The sequence below is a fragment of the Lycium barbarum genome, chromosome 8 (genome assembly GCF_019175385.1).
Source record: "Lycium barbarum isolate Lr01 chromosome 8, ASM1917538v2, whole genome shotgun sequence".
NCBI lineage: Eukaryota > Viridiplantae > Streptophyta > Magnoliopsida > Solanales > Solanaceae > Lycium > Lycium barbarum.
In genome coordinates this window covers 19,143,443-19,159,923 of record NC_083344.1, presented here as the reverse complement: position 1 = coordinate 19,159,923, position 16,481 = coordinate 19,143,443, and the positions used below count along the sequence as shown (strand labels likewise).

General features: G+C 36.5%; 1 protein-coding gene across 1 annotated transcript; it reads right to left on the bottom strand.

Moving 5' to 3' along the window:
• Window positions 1–1,002: 1,002 nt before the first annotated feature.
• On the bottom strand, window positions 1,003–2,950 carry LOC132605026 (transcription factor FER-LIKE IRON DEFICIENCY-INDUCED TRANSCRIPTION FACTOR-like). The gene is made up of 4 exons (XM_060318346.1): window positions 2,477–2,950; window positions 1,875–2,072; window positions 1,611–1,784; window positions 1,003–1,248 (listed from the first exon to the last, which is right to left on the bottom strand). The coding sequence occupies exons 1-4, from the start codon at window positions 2,948–2,950 to the stop codon at window positions 1,144–1,146; spliced, it is 951 nt and encodes a 316-aa protein (XP_060174329.1). The 3' UTR covers window positions 1,003–1,143.
• Window positions 2,951–16,481: the final 13,531 nt, after the last annotated feature.

The following is a 16,481-nucleotide window of genomic DNA, read 5'->3' as shown; positions in this document are numbered from 1 at the left end:
TTAAAATCGAAATCTGAGATTTAATGCTGAACTGCTTGCCTTGTCCTGTAGTGGCTACAGTCTTGTCCATTCCCTTTATTTGTAGCTTTCTTCCAGTTGGACATTGTATTTCCGAAATACATTTGTATTTTTCATTTCTTGTTGTTCATGACTAGCATCACCGGTTCTTGTGATATATTATGATTAATTCGCTGCACTATTTATCAGATTTTGGTGTTATTTATGTTATTTACTTGTGTTTCTAATGGGTTTTGATGCATCTATTGAAGTGAATATTGAATGTCTTGGTTCGTCTGATTTGACGCAATTGGGTGCCATCACGGCTTAAATGGGGAATTGGATCGTGACAAAAATACAAAAATATGCTCTTTTTGAGGAACATTGATTTTGTTTTTAAAGAGGTTATCATGTTCGCATCTTTTAACCATGACAGGCTAGAGTGATTGTCGTTGGTGCGTGTATTATTGTTAAATCGGTCATCTATAATGTAAAATTTATGGTGGTTTTTAATTTTCAACATTTCAAACACAAATTTCCCCATATGAAGTGTTTAATGTCGGGTATTTTGATCTGTCGTAGATATAGATATCGATTACCATTAAGAATCATCTTTTTCTGTATTAGTGTGAGTTGGTAAAAAAAAAAACATAATATAAAATTTGTGATGTAAGCTTGCTTAGAATAAAGGCAATAAACTTTAATCTGTTTGACTCATAGATCAGTGCATAAACTGGTGGGATATATATAGTAATCAAATAAATCGAACCCCCTTAATGGCTATCTCATGGATCCACCTCTCTATCGTGGCATATTTTACTATTGAAGGCGAAACATAAACTTTATCCTATTTGTTAATCTTATTCATGAAAAAAATCTCACTGCAATGCTTCAATATGTACGTCTTGATCATTGACGTCCAATATTACACTGTTGCCTAAAAGTTGAACTAATGAATATATAATTCAGGTTGCAATATGCAAAGACTCATGGAAGTTCCAAGAATCCAGATAATAGAGATACTAATAGAGATAAAGTTAGAAACGATTAGGTTAGTCATATCCCATTTAATTAATCAAAAGTTACAAACGACCATCGATGCTTAATGACATTTCTCATTCTTGGAAAAGTTACAATAACGTGACATTAGGTCAATGGAGATGTCTCGAAGTCAAAACCTTGATTAAGAAAAGCACTAGCTATCCATAGCTTCAAATTGCCAAAGTTTATGTCCACCTCACATTCTCTAACCTGTTTATCCATTCACACAACAAAAAGACACAAAGATTACCATACATATATATATTTCCAATAACCGAGATATGTGAAAAGGAATTGTTATTTAACTAATACTCTCTTTGTCCGAATTTATATGACACTTTCGAATTTCGAGAGTTAAACTTTTTAGTTTTGACAGTAAATTTGACATGAAATATTTAAATGTTTTTCAAATAAAATTTACATACTTGAAAACTACGTAAAGAACAGTATAAGTCATAATAATTAATAATTTAAATTATTTAAAAGATGGATTTTAGAAATCCAAAAGGTGCAACATGAATTGAGATGGAGGGTTAATAAGTTTGTAGGGGATTAACTATATTAAAACTTACATTAAGAGTGAACGTCAAAATATAATCATCGGTAGAAGTAGCCAAGTTGGAATTTTGAACATTGAATCCAGTGAGAGACTCAAGAGCTTTGAAAAGAGAAGCTGCAATTTGTCGCCCTTTTTTGCAAACTAATCTCACGTAAAATCCTTTTTCTTCTACTTGAGAAACATCCATCTGCAACAGGTTGTCATGTTAATTATACCTTCTTTTTTTTTTTTTTTAAAGAGTTAGGAAGTATTTGGTTTTAGTAAAATTAAAACGAACCTTTGTTATTTTCTTGATTGCTGGATAATAGCTCGTGAAATTCATTTTCTTGGCATTTTGAAATTGTCCACCTTGATTATTGTTCCTTCCGTTGAGTGATGTCTCAAAATCTGCTATTTCTACTTTTAGTTTCTTGGCTTTCGTTTGCAACCCTTGTACGTATAGTATTGCATCTCCAATTATAGAGGCTTTATCCATCTGCCCATAAAAAAACATTTCAGTCAGAACTAGCGTTTAACCCAACAACAAAGTGTCACAAGCCTCATCATGGAAAAAGATTCATGCACCAATTACAATGTATATTTTTGTTTTACATTATCAATTTTTCATATTGTAATTAGTGCATATAGTTAAGTTTTTTAACCCTACAGAGTTCCAATTAAGTTACTCCCCGTCCCAATTCATGTGAAATAATTTGACTAAGCGCAGATTTGATAAAAGGAGAAAGACATTTGAAAACTTGTGGTCTATAATAAGTTATATGAATTTCTGTGGCTATAAATCATCTCATTAAGGGTAAAATTTTAAGTTTAAAGTTAAATTGTTACTAAATATAAAAAGATATCATTATTTTTGGGATTGATTAATAAAAAGGAACATACCTTTGTGATATTAGGAACCAATGATCGCAAAGCATAAAGCTTCTCCTTCATTCTTCCTCTCCTTTTCCGCTCGGAAATCAAAGTTCTCGACCGGTCAATCCTCGTGCATTTCTTCGTTGGCGTTCCCGGTGTCACCCTTGTGGCCGTGGTAGTTGTTGTGGCCGAAGATTCACCACAATCATTGTCTTCCCCTTCCTCTTCCTCATCCTCATCCCCGTCCTCATCTTGGTGGAACTTAACTTCTCCAGGAAGGGAAGTATACAGTGAAATAGGATCAGGCATGCTTGTAGCATTCCAATCATAGAAATCCATCGATGAGGCCTCAAAACAACTTGTAATGTGTTCACAATCATAAGTTGGGCAAAACTTTACAATAGGGTCAGCATTTTCACCCCTAATGAGATCAATGAATTGCTCAAAATTAGCCTCGTCCAAGAAATTAATGAGCCCGATATCATTAACATTATTTTCCATTGGCATTATTGATGCGATATTAACACTCTCCATTTTTTTTTTCTTCTTTGTAATATTGTTCCCTCTCTTTTACTCATTCAGTAAGATGAGTTGATGGTGAGAGGTCTACGGGGGATTTATAGATGGTGCAAAGAATTATTTTATTAATTAGAAGGGAATCGAATATAGTATCTTGCAGTTGTTAGAACTAATATTTAAACACTTATAAGGGTAGTTGACAAATGATGGAGATGGTGTTTTGATGTAATGTACTTCTTCTTCTTAGTTTAATTCTCTTTAGAATTATTATATTTAGGTATCAAATAAACCTGCACCAGGTTCGGACTACTATTTTGGGTTTAGCATTGATGATGAAGGAGAGGACGTCATGATCTAATTTTACTTATTTAAGTAAAGATTCTTGTCGATATTTTATTTGTGCCTCAATATATTATAATTAGGACTAAGACATTATTTAATATACTCACTACTCTCACTTTGCAACTCCATCCACGCAAGTATAAACTTTACACATCCCGAACTGAAATCGACTTGGCATATAAACAAAAACTTAGTGATTGAAAGTAGTCTATGTAATGTTTAACTTCTTGTTGAAGTTGCAAAGAGAGGGTAGTAAGAATATTAAATCATATACAACCACAATAGATGGACTCAAACTAATATTCATCGACCAAATTTTTATGTAAATACAGTATAAGACTGCACTTTATATAAACATAAATCCTATAAATACATGAAACATGCCTTGAGATACATTCTTATAACTAAATCATACAATTAATTAACACTCATTCTCATCTTAATTTGTAACTTTGCCATGATAATTCAGTATGGCTGATGCTAACATTGAGTATAGATATTTTTTTACACCATCCTCTCTTTCATCACCATTAATATAATTTACAACTACAAATGTAGTTGATCTACGTAAATATATTGTTTGTTTGGCATTATATCAATGGTGATGAAAGAGAGGATGGTGTAAAAAAATATCTATACTCAATGTTAGCATCAGCCATACTGAACTATCATGGCTAAGTTAAAAATTAAGATGAGAATGAGTGTTGATTAATTGTATGATTTAGTGATAAGAATGTATCTCAAGGCATGTTTCATGTATTTATAGGACTTATGTTAATATAAAGTGCAGTCTTATACAGTATTCACGTAAATATTTGATTGATGAATATTAGTTTGAGTCCATCTATTGTGGTTGTATATGATTTAATGTTCTTACTGCCTCTCTTTGCAACTTCAACAAGAAGTTAAACATTACATAGACTACTTTTAATCACTAAGTTTTTGTTTGACATTAAAATTTAACATATTAGTTGTAAGAATGGGATCAGGGATTACAAAACTTTTTCTCAAATTGATACGATGTCTTTAGGTCTCAAAATAGTTTACTTAATTGCTAATCATATACGACATGTTTTATGCTTTTAATGTTCCGGATGATGTTTTTAGATTTTGAGTTTAAACTTTATCCACTATTTTGATATCCAAGTTTTAACATATCTGTAGTTTGATTATTTATCTTTTAAATTGTTATCTGTTATAAAACAATAGAAGAAATTTGGGGGGAAAAAGAACTTGGCTTTGCATTGGAAGCGTATTTATTGTTAACCTTACTACAAATGCCAAATAACTTGAAAGATTATAAGTTGATGAGATAATGAAATTTTTTAACAGAGGTTACAAGACTACCGACATAATAGAATAATCAAAAGTATACAAAGTAAAAGCAACTTGATTTTAAATTAAATATTACTAAGAGGCTATGTTGTTTCTAATAGTAGAAAAGTCATATTTTTGTTGGGATCGACTAAAAGAAAAGTGTGCTGTGGAGAAAGTAATTTTTTCTTCTTGTGGATATTCCAATTTAGACTCTAAATTTTCCTCACAGAACTTCCAAACTAAGATATCTAGATGTGTTAGAGATTATCATCATTGCCTTGTTGGATTAGATTACATTAGATCCTCAGTAGCGGCGCATGGTGAACGTGTGCCTCACAGCTAGTAGGACAGCAAGCACACGTGCATCAACCCAAGATTCGATCATTGATTTACGCATATAAAATTCCTTCCACAGCTTTAGCTGATGTCCTAGTTTTCTGGAGTAGTTTGACAAATATAATACATACTAATAATGTTGCTCCTAACATTGCTAGGCGTCATGGCCAGTCAAAAAGGTGATTTGGATATTTAGGTTTGGAGAAAAAGACAAAGATCAATAATATATCATTCTTTTAATAATCCCTTGTTGCAACGTATGAATTAAGACTAAAATCTTCAAGAGATTGAAAGTCGAAACTTCTTGGATATCTCAAAGGGTAAAGTTTTACCCGCTCTTTACTCTGTTTGCTTCTGACTCCCTATGAGCCCTTCCTTTTTCGGAGGGTCAGCGGGACTGGGGGCCTCAACTCAGGCATCGGTTTACCGAAATTACCTCTTCTCTCCCACTTCCTTCCTCTCTGGGGCGGTCTGGTCTTTACCTTGAAATTGGAATCGGAAAGGGCGTAATCGAAGAAATTTCAATCACAAGAAAGAAAGCCTGAATAGAAGAAAGCTGACAAGAAGTGAAGTTTATCCAGGGGATGTTTTTTATTTGCATTCACGCCTTTTGGAAAGAGCCGCTAAATTAAGTTCTAGTGTATTATATGTCACTCGATGACTTGAGTAGGAGGTCATTGAGGATGGTCAAAGCAATGGAGTTTTCCGAGGGGCAGCTCTTGCTGTAGGGGGATACCCTCAATCAACTTCTTTAAACTTTTTCCTTCTTTAGGCTCCGAATTTCTCTATTTAGGCTCCCAATTTCCCTCTTTAGGCCCCGAATTTCCTTCTCTTGGTCCAGAACAACCAATTAGCAAATTCTATAGGTATAGATTTTCTGAATAAAAAAGAAGTGTTAGTAAGAACTAGCACTAGACTTCTTCCCACATGTTGTATCTCTTTGCTTACCCTCTTTACCCCCGTCTGATAGGTGCTATATATAGTGGGTGATTTACCTAGTAATCGGCCGCTTTAGAAAAGATGAGCTCTACCAATCTCGCATAGACTTGCTTCGCACCTGTGTCAAAAGCCAGTTGAGTTTTTACTCTTCAGTAAGAATGATAAAGCAAGTTACTTTAGATTGGCAAATAGAAAGGGAGCTTTGGCTTAAATATTAAAGTTGCTGCCATGTGATCACGAGATCACAGGTTCGAGCCGTAGATACAGCCTCTTGTAGAAATGCAGAGTAAGGTTGAGTACAATAGACTCTTGTGGTCCGGCGCTTCCTCGAACCCCGGGCATAGCATGAGCTTAGTGCACCTGATTGCCCTTTTTATATTGGGCTAATATTTTGTTTTAGTTCATATGTTTGTAAGAGGAATTTTAAGTGCTACAAAAAAATGAGTAATTTGTGGAGGTTGAAAATTGCACTTTGTGGAGGTTTTAGCCTCCTCTAGCAACTAGCGAAGGCTAAAACCTCCGCGAATTGCAACTTTCAACCTCCAAAAATTACTCATTTTTTTGTAGTGAAGGTTGATAACTCAAATGCATTCGTGATTTTATATTTTTCCATTACTTAAGCATCCTTATTTGTAATATGACTGATAAAGTGTAATTTAAACTTTGTAATGATTACAGAATATTTAGTTCTCACTAACTTTTATTTTTTGCACGACTGTTTATCAGTAGAGGCTTTGTTACTTTATTAGGATTGGTAAGGTAAAGTCTAGCCCCTTTGCTTGTACTTCTACGTTTTCAGGAATAGTTTTTAATATTAATAAAAGGTCGCTAAACAAACTATTTAGTATAGTAAATTCGATTAAAAAACAACTTTTTATCTACTGTCACTGAAGATAGTAAATATCTCTTTGCTTATTGTCCAAGGGTGACCAAAGGTTGGCAAGATTTTAGTTTAACCCACCATCTAATATAACAGACTGGATTAAAATACTTTGCTAGGACTCAACAACGAAGGTTAAGCAAAACATTAATATTTATATATCAATTCTTGTGAAGGATAACACTGAAGGCCCAATTACTTGAAGGCACTCAGGCCACTTAGTCCGTTAGATCCGGCCCAAATGTATTTTTACACTTGTTTTATACTAGTTTTAATTCATTGGATTCTTTTGTACATAGACAAATATTTTGAATGAATAAGTCAACGAGTTCATTTCTCATATTTGCACCGACTTGTTTCTCTCTCTCTCTCTCTCTCTCTCTTCTCAACACGCTAGGGTTTCTTTCAATTATCCACCATTGTTGCTCGATTGAGCAGCTTAATGTAGTATCAAAGCAGAGTATGAGAATCACCTAGCTATTAGCTCTCATCCGATAGTAACCACAACAGATATCTCGAAAGTTTCATTTGGATTTTTCAAAGTGTTCGAAATTTTTTATCTTTCTGATGTTGGTTCCATTGAACGAGGGTTCTCCTCTGGTCTTCTCTCTCGAGTATTCCTGAGTTTTTGATAGCTTCGATTTGCAGTGATTCTCAATGATTCTGGGATTTCGACAGTTTATAGGGTTTCACAGTTATACAAGGCCTTTACATCTTCAGGTTAGAAGAAGTCTGGTATCATCTACTCTATTCTTAGTAATTCACTGTATATCAACTACTAAATTCTAACCTTCACTGCTTTGCTGAGTTCTGCTATTTTCATATAGTCGAAAATCTCTGTTATGTGTGTAATCATGGCTTTGATTCCAAACAATACTAATGGCAATGCGACTAGTACATCGACTAACCCTAGTGCTGAAGGTTGTAGTCCTTTCTCACTTGATTCCTCATATACTTTCTATGTGAATCCTTCTGATAGCCCTGGTAGCTAGCTGGTGGTTTTCCCCTTCACTGGATGTGGTTTTTTTCTGGGAGGAGTAGTACATTGACTTCTGTATCAGCTAAGAACAAACTAGAGCTTATTGATGGTAAACTAGCAAACACACAGCTGATTTTACATACTTTCCCTATTGGGAAAGATGTAATGACATGGTGAAGGCTTAGATAACCAGCTCTATGTCTAGGGAAATTGCCATTAGTGTAATGTGTATGAAAATTGCTAAGGAAGTCTGGGAGGATATTAATCAAAGATTTGGGAATTCTAATGGTTCTACAAACATTCAGATTCAAAGGAAAATTGTTTCCACAAGTCAGGGTTCTTTTGACATAGCCACTTACTTCACCAATCTTAGAAGCTTATGGGATGAATTCAATTATGCATATGTTGGGCTAGTCTGCACATGTGGGGCTTTACCTAAGTTCATAGAGGACCAACAACTTTTAAATGGTTTGAATGATTCTTCCTCTACTGTCAAGAGTGACATCCTGATGATGAACCCCTTTCTTTCCATAAGTAAGTCATACTCTCTCTTATAACAAGATAGGAGTCAAAGAGACTTTCCTTCATATAATCCAAGTTTTTCAAGTGACTCTACTGCTTTCCTAAGTTTTGGTCCTCATAACAATCTTAACAAACTTAGTCAGAAGGTGCATTTTGAGCCAAGAAAAGGTACAAAACCTGATGTTCCTACTGGTGGTCTTTATTGCAGGAACTGTAAAAAGACAAATCATACCATTGACAAATGCTATAGGTTACATGGTTTTCCTTTTTGTTTTAAGTTCACAAAGTACAAAAAATCAGCCTCTTGTGTCCAAACTGAGGTACTTCCATCTTCTTCTGGTCCTTCATCTTTCCAAATAACTATTCCAACTCTAGCTCATGGTTTCACTCCAGAGAAAATTCAACAACTTCAGACTATGTTCCAACAAGTTTGAATGTCCTCTCCTAGTTACAGTTCTGACCCTTCTTCTTTAGAGGATTTAGGTTTTGCTCATTTTACAGATTTGTTTACTACCTATGCTATAAATTTTGTAGGACCTCATGTGTGTGCAACTTCTCAATTAAGGATTAACCCTTGGATACTAGATTCTATGTCCACTAACCATGTGACCCCTCACAAACATATACTTCAAAATATCTCACTATTACCTACACCTTTCCTTGTCAGTCTCCCTAATGGATATAAAGTAAGGGTTATGGATATAAAGTAAGGGTTATATCAACTGGGTCTCAGTATATTAGAAATGATATAACCTTACTGAATGTTCTCTTAGTTCCTTCCTTTCAAATCAATTTGATTTCCTTACATCAACTCATTTCTAAGTTAAATTGTCTATCCTTGCTTACTGAACATCATTGCTATTTATGAGGCCCTTCTCAGAAGAGGCCACTGGTAATTGGTAAAGCTGTTGGGAGGTCTATTACTTTCATCTAGATGCTGACCTTTTTCCTTCCTCATCCACTGGTCCATCACAACTTTCAGCTACATGCCATGATTCTACTTTTCTTACTAATGCTTGTAATAATATCATTCTTACTAATGCTTGTAATATTCTCAATTCTACTGCTCCCTTTGAGATTCTTCTTGTAATAAGAGATCTGATATTAGTTCTAATCATGTTCTAGTTGCATGTAATCATTTCAATTCTATTAATGCTTCTGTGAATTCCTATTCTACTTGTAATCAAAATTATCTTGTGAATAAAATGAATATGTTTTGGCATCACAGGCTCTGACATATGCCTTTCCACAAAATGAAATCTGTCCTTTTGCTCTCAGAGAAAGGTTCATCCAAACAACCTTTTGTTTGTCCAGTTTTCCCTATGGCTAAACAACAAAGATTAACCTTCCATGACAGCACAATTCATTATACAGCACCATTTCTACTAGTACATGTTGATACATGGGGACCCTATAAAACTAGGACTTATAATGGATTTCGGTATTTTTTTTTACATTAGTGGATGATTCACAATAGTAACCTAGACCCATCTTCTTTCTTGCCAAAGCACTTCAATGGTTACTGCCCATTTCACTCTAAAGTCCAAACATTTAGATCAGACGATGCTTTTGAGCTTGGCAGTAGTGCTGAAGCTATTGCTTTTTTTTTTTCCTTTTTTTTTTTTTTGGCCAAGGTATACTTCACCAAACTACCATTCCACACATCCCACAATAAAATGGGGTTGTGGAACGGAAACACAAACATCTTCTTGAGGTTTCTAGAGCCCTTCTTTCCTAAAGGGGCAGCCGTGAATTTTCAGCTAGGGTTCGCGAACCCTAGCGCCGTCATGACCCCTCTCTCTCTCCCCTCTGGTAGAATGTTGCCAGAAATGGCAAATTTGCAGAGGAAACAGGTTGGTGCAGGTCTTGAGAGGTCGAAAAGAGTAAAGCAATTATAGCTCCATCCTTGCAACACCTCTATATCACCAAACCTCACCCCAAACACGACCTAAAGGTACGATCCCACCCCTTTCTCCTATTTGTCGTCCTTACACCCGAGATTTTTTTTTTAAAAATAAAATCCACTAGGCTTGTCGCCTAGGGCTGATTTTATATATTTTCTAAAAAACAAAGCAAGGTAATGTCTTTACAGAGGTGGCCATATAGAACAATAGAAAACATGATTAAGCTAATGACCAACCTAAGTCTTATATGATGGCTTAAGTTGGTACTACAAATATCTAAAATTAAAAAGTGGTAAAAAACTAAAACTTGAAGAAGAAATCTGCTAATCCAATCCTGTAAGCATATGTGAATGATGTTCTCCTGCATGTCAACCAACTTGTGTCCCAAGTTTGAAACCTTGATGCACAACTTGGTCATCAGTCCATGTATATTAGCAGTATATTTGTGTATACCAGCATGATACACGTGTATATCAGCCCCTACAATCCTGCACAACCTCATGGCTGCAGTTATGTAACCTATACCTAACAATAACTCATGCTTGGCACTCAAAAAACCAGATGATATACTGCAATATACACAAGATATACTGCAGAATACTAGACTGGTCCCATTGATCTGAATGTTGATGAACATCCTCCAAGGTTCCTTGTAGGAATTTACACCTTATAATACATGTACACACAACCTGTCATCAGGAAATGCAGAAAAACCAATTATGCATGGCCATACAGCTGCTACTGATGTAGTTGTGTCCCAAGTTTGTCTTTTGCTTCTTCTTCCTCTGCTATTCCTTTTTACCTTCTTGCAATCGTGTATGCAGCAGTGTAGGTAAACAACTAATGCACAAATCCCTTTGATGCAGCCAAGGCAGTCTCCATTAGATGGCATCTCTTCTGCAGATTGAGCACAAAGTGCTGATACCACTGCATGAAGATTTGCCAGCATATAAAGATTGGTTGACATTGTAGAAAGATGCCTTAAATCCCATGACACCAGATCTGAATCATGTAATCATGGCATCCTTATGTAACTTCCGTGAAAATTATAAATTCCTGCAAAAAAGAGCACATAGTGACTAGTTCTTAGAACACTGATCTGCTGGTTTTTGAAAACTAGGAAAATTTCCAGTTTCCATGCAGCCTGTGAGCCTGCAAAATAGTCATTACTGTTAGTATATAAGGACTCATCATGTTCTCCTCCAAATGGATTTGAACATGTTGAGTGAAGAGAGCATCAACAACAACTCAATCTTTTGCCTTTTTCACACTGTTGCACAAGACCAGCAAAATCAGATTCAAACCAGCTGCCTGTACTTGAAATGTCAATATCCATCCACCTTCCTTCAAACCCATCTTGAACCTCACCACACTCTTTCCTTGATGCCAAAACTACAATGGAATGAGCACCAAGTGCTAATACCACACACTGCAGCCTTGATACCAAAGAGTTCACGTGTGTGCAGTTCTCCTGCAGTTTCCTTACTGCATCTATCAAAGGTACCAGGTTCTCCAGGATTTCCATATGTGAATCCATGAAAACCCAGCAATATTGGCCCTTGGTACACTGATAAAACTGTATACTTATCATGTTCTGTGCAAGAATCAATGTAGCATTGATCTCCTCTCCAATGAACCACATCTATTCCATATCATGACAGATATGATTCAAAGTATGAATCTTCTTGATGCCTTGTACCTTGTTCCCACTGCAAATTTTGGAACTTGCAAAAAAGAACACATGGTTAGAAATAAAACTTCTCATCTTACTCTCCTCCAAATGGATTTGAGTAAGATGAGACATGATGGACTCCACAACAGAATCCATCCTCAATATTTTCTTTTTGTTTTGATTCTTAAATAGGGACACTGAAGCTTGTCACTATTAAGAATCTTTCTGCCATTTGAATCCAATTCTGCAAATGAGTTGATCTCTACCTCTCCATGATCAAGGGCATAGTTAGCAAGATGATCAGCCAACTGGTTGCCCTCTCTCATAATATGCAAAACCTGTACCTCTGGATGGTCCATGATATCTAGCAGCTCCTCAACCCCAAATGCAATGGTCCATGGAGGTTTCCACTCTCTATCCAAGATATTCTTTAATAATAAAGAATCAGTTTCCAGAATGAAGGAATAGACATGTTTGGACAAACAATATCTTGCAGCCTGCAGAAGTGCTTGAGCCTCAGATTTAGTATTTGTACAATCTCCCATTCTCTTAACCTCTGCATATATCAAATCTCCTGATGAATTTCTCACACAAAAGGCAAAGGAACTTCTGCCTGGATTGCCTCTAGTTGCCCCATCTGTGTTGCACTTCCAAATGCCCCCAGGTAGAAATTTCCACATGACCTTGGTGACTTGTAATTTTGGCACAAACTGTTCCAAAATCTTCAGAATGTCATGCCATCTATGTGGAACTGTTTTGATTCCAGGTTTCCTACTTCTCAACCAATTGCTGAACATTAGTAGAGGCCTGATAAATAACTCTGCTAGTTGACACCTTGTCCCTATGCTTATCTCCATTTCTTTTCTTCCAAAGCTGCCAAACTATAATAGATGGGATAGCATAGAAAATATTCTGAAGTCTGGATGGAACATCAGCTGTCCACCATTGCATGATCACCTGATGCAAGTGCATACCATCAACATTTATTCCAGCTGCTGCACAAAAATATGTCCATGTTGCATGTGCAGTTGCACATCTCAAGAATATGTGAGGAACAGTCTCTTCCTTTGGTTCTACACAACAAGAGCACATGGAAGGCATATGATATCCCCAACTCTTTACTACATCATCAAGAGGGACTTTGAAATTCCATACTCTCCACATCAGAAAAGCTATCTTGAATGGAAATCCCTTGACCCAAATTTTCTTGTACACCTCTTTCTTTTCACCTCTGCTCCTTATATATTCCCATACAGATTTGACACTAAATTCTCCATTTTTCTCCAACATCTACCAAGGCTTGTCAATCTCTCAGTCAAGATGTATCCAGCCAAATCCTCAGGCAAATTATTTCTGATGGCAGGCACATGCCACCTACCATCAGTAACTACATCAGAAACATTCTGTATGGCTTCATTACACTGAAATTCAGGAGGGACAATGAAATATAATGGGCCTAGACCAGACCAGTTATCAAACCAGAATAATGAAGAACCCATTCTCAGTTGCCACCAAATTTGATGATCCATCAAGTCCCTAGCCTGCAACATTTTCCTCCATATATGAGATCCTTCTTTCCAAGGGACTAGAATTGGATTATTCTTCTTTAGATATTTGTTGCTCATGAAGGCACTCCATAAAGATGGTTTAGTCCTGAAATTCCACCATAACTTAGCAAACAAAGCCATAGACATGTCTGCAAGTGATCTAAATCCCAAACCTCCCTCCTGCACAGGCAGGTAAACCTTTTACCATTTAGCCCAATGCCTGCCACTTTCTCCTATATTGTTACTCCAGTAAAACGGAGCAAAGATCTTGTGCAACTTGTCAATAACAAATGATGGAGGATCAAGAGCTGCTAAAAGGTGCATAGGCATTGCCTGCAGAACATGCTGTAGGAGAATAACCCTTCCTCCAAAGGACAGAAGCTTTCCTTTCCAACTCTGCAGCCCAATCTTACCTTTGCAAGCAATTCTGAGCAAAATGCCATCTTGCTCTTACTGTAATATATGGGGCAGCCAAGGTATATCAGAGGAAACTCCTTCCTAGAAATACCAGTTACCCTTTCCACCTTTTGAAATACCTCCTCTTCCACCCTATCATGTAAGTACACAGAACTCTTTGCTTTGTTAGTTAACTATCCTGAAGCTGCTTCATATTCAGACAACACCTTCATGATCAAGCTAAGTGAAATCTCACATGATGATGAGAAAATAATGGTATCATTTGCATATGCAAGATGATTGATTTTTGGACTCCACTTAGGCAAGCCAAAACCAGTAAACCACAAGTTATCATGCAGTGAATTTAAGGCCCTTGACAGTACTTCAACAACTATGATGAATAGAGTAGGACACAATGGGTCACCCTGCTTAACACCCCTAGTTGAATGAAAGAAACCATGTGGTTGGCCATTAATAAGGACTGAATACCAGTTATTCCCAACTAGTTCATATATGAAGCTGATGAACATCTCACAAAATCCCATTTTCCTCATCACTTTTGTGAGAAATATCCATGACAACCTATCATAGGCCTTTGTCATGTAAAGTTTCATCACTACATTAGTCACAACCTGATTCCTTTTCTTGGTTCTAAGTCTGATATCAGTAATGATCTCCTGTGTCAACAAGATATTCTCTACTATACTCCTACCCCTCACAAATCCTGCTTGATTATGAGAGATTAAATCAGGCAGTAGGTGAACTATCCTTTCATGTATAACTCAAGAGAAGATCTTATTAACAAAGTTGCTCAAACTTATTGGTCTCATGTCACCAAAGGTCTGCACATCCTGCTTCTTAGGCAATAGTACCAGATTTGTGTGAGTTATATACCTTGGAAGTTCATGTCCTCTGAAAAAATCCCACACCATGTTTATATGTCCCTTCCAATAATGTCCCAGCATGCTTGGAAGAAAATGCCTGTAAAACCATTAGGCCCTCCAGCACTTGCATTATTCAACCCAAAAACTGCATGCTTGACTTCTTCCATGGTAGGATCAGCAGTCAACTCTTCATTCTGTTCATCTGTGACCATGCTAGGTACATGCTTCAAAATGTCAAACTGAGTAGGAACTACTGTTTCATGGAATTGAGTTTGGTAGAACGTAACAGCCTCTTCAGCAATTTCATGTTCAGTCTCAAGCCATTGACCCTGAGAATTCTGTATTCTTTTCAACTGCAGCATTTTCCTCCTCCCTTTAACATGTGCATGGAAGAATTTAGAATTTTTATCTCCTTCTTGGAACTAGGTCATGCCAGATTTATGTTTCCAATATTCCTCCTCTATATGCAATGCTCTTGTCATCTCAGCTTGCACTTTTTGAAGTTTCTCCCTATTGGCATTAGAAGGATCTGCCTCAAACAGTGCCTCATGAGTTTTGATGACTTCTTCAAGATTAATGATAGTCTGGAAACAATCACCATATGTTGTTTTACTTCACTAAGACAACACCTTCTTCAGTTTCTTCAACTTGACATTAAATGTCATGAAAGAATTGGCCACCACATCTGTCTGCCAGTTATCCTTCACAACCTGTAGAAACTCTGCATGCTCTGTCCAGAAATTTAAGAACTTAAAGGATTTCTTAAATTGCTGAACCTTCTGTTTACATTCTACCAGAAATGGAGAATGATTAAACCCCAGCTTGATTAAGTGACTAATTTCCAAGCCTGGAAATTGCTGTTGCAGTTCAAAATTTCCCAGGTATCTATCTAACCTCTTGAACACACATTCATCTGCTGCCTTTCCATTCCACCAGGTGAAGATGCTTCCTTTATAACCCAAGTCACTAAGGTGACAGGTCTGAATACAGTGTCTGAAGTCCTCTACTTCATTTAAAGTGACAGGTAAGCCACCATATTTCTCCTCCTCATCCACAATGACATTGAAATCTCCACCAACAAGCCAAGGGAGAGTCATGTCTGATGCAAGATTATACATGGAATCCCACAATTCAATTCTATCAATTCTGTCACACATAGCATACACTAAAGTGACTATCATATCAAGATCAGTATCCCAATTGAATAATTTCAAAGTAAGCTGCTGATCAGTGAACATTAACACTGTGACTTCATACTCCTCATCAATGAAAGCCTATGTTTTTCCAGATATATTGCTCATTGCAGTCTTAATTCCAAGCCTTCTCTTTCTAACTTATAAGCCTGTTGAAATGGTTCCATCAGGCCTATAAGAAAGAACTTATATTTTGTATGCATTGTTAAAAGCCTCTTAAAAGATTTTTTAGTGTTTACTCATCTTATGTTCCAAATTAGTGCATTCATCACTAAAGTTTGGATTTAGATGCAGTTCTTCTTGTGTGCACCCCAATGGTATGAGATGCATGATTCTCTTTGACAGGTTTTCTCCTTCCTTTGCCAATAACCTTCTATACCCGCTTGGGAGACAAATCCCCCCCCCCCCCCTTGCAGCATTCATAAAGTTCTGAGCAGTTGACTCCTCATCTAAGTCTATTTTTGGCTCTTCCCCTCCAACTGTTTCTACTTGCAAGTTACCAACCTTGGGAATAAGAACCCCTTCTGATACTTGTACTGCAATCTGATTCTGCTTTCCACCTATATTATCTTGGCTTTGTTGTTGACTAAGAACTTCAGCAT

What these genes read in the sequence shown, in the direction of transcription:
- LOC132605026 (XM_060318346.1), bottom strand. Translation starts at nt 2,950, where the DNA reads ATGGAAAATAATGTTAATGATATCGGGCTCATTAATTTCTTGGACGAG. An exon ending in CAATCAAGAAAATAACAAAG is followed by an intron (nt 1,785 to 1,874) that starts GTTCGTTTTAAT and finishes AACCTGTTGCAG; the next exon opens with ATGGATGTTTCTCAAGTAGA. An exon ending in TTTTGACGTTCACTCTTAAT is followed by an intron (nt 1,249 to 1,610) that starts GTAAGTTTTAAT and finishes ATGGATAAACAG; the next exon opens with GTTAGAGAATGTGAGGTGGA.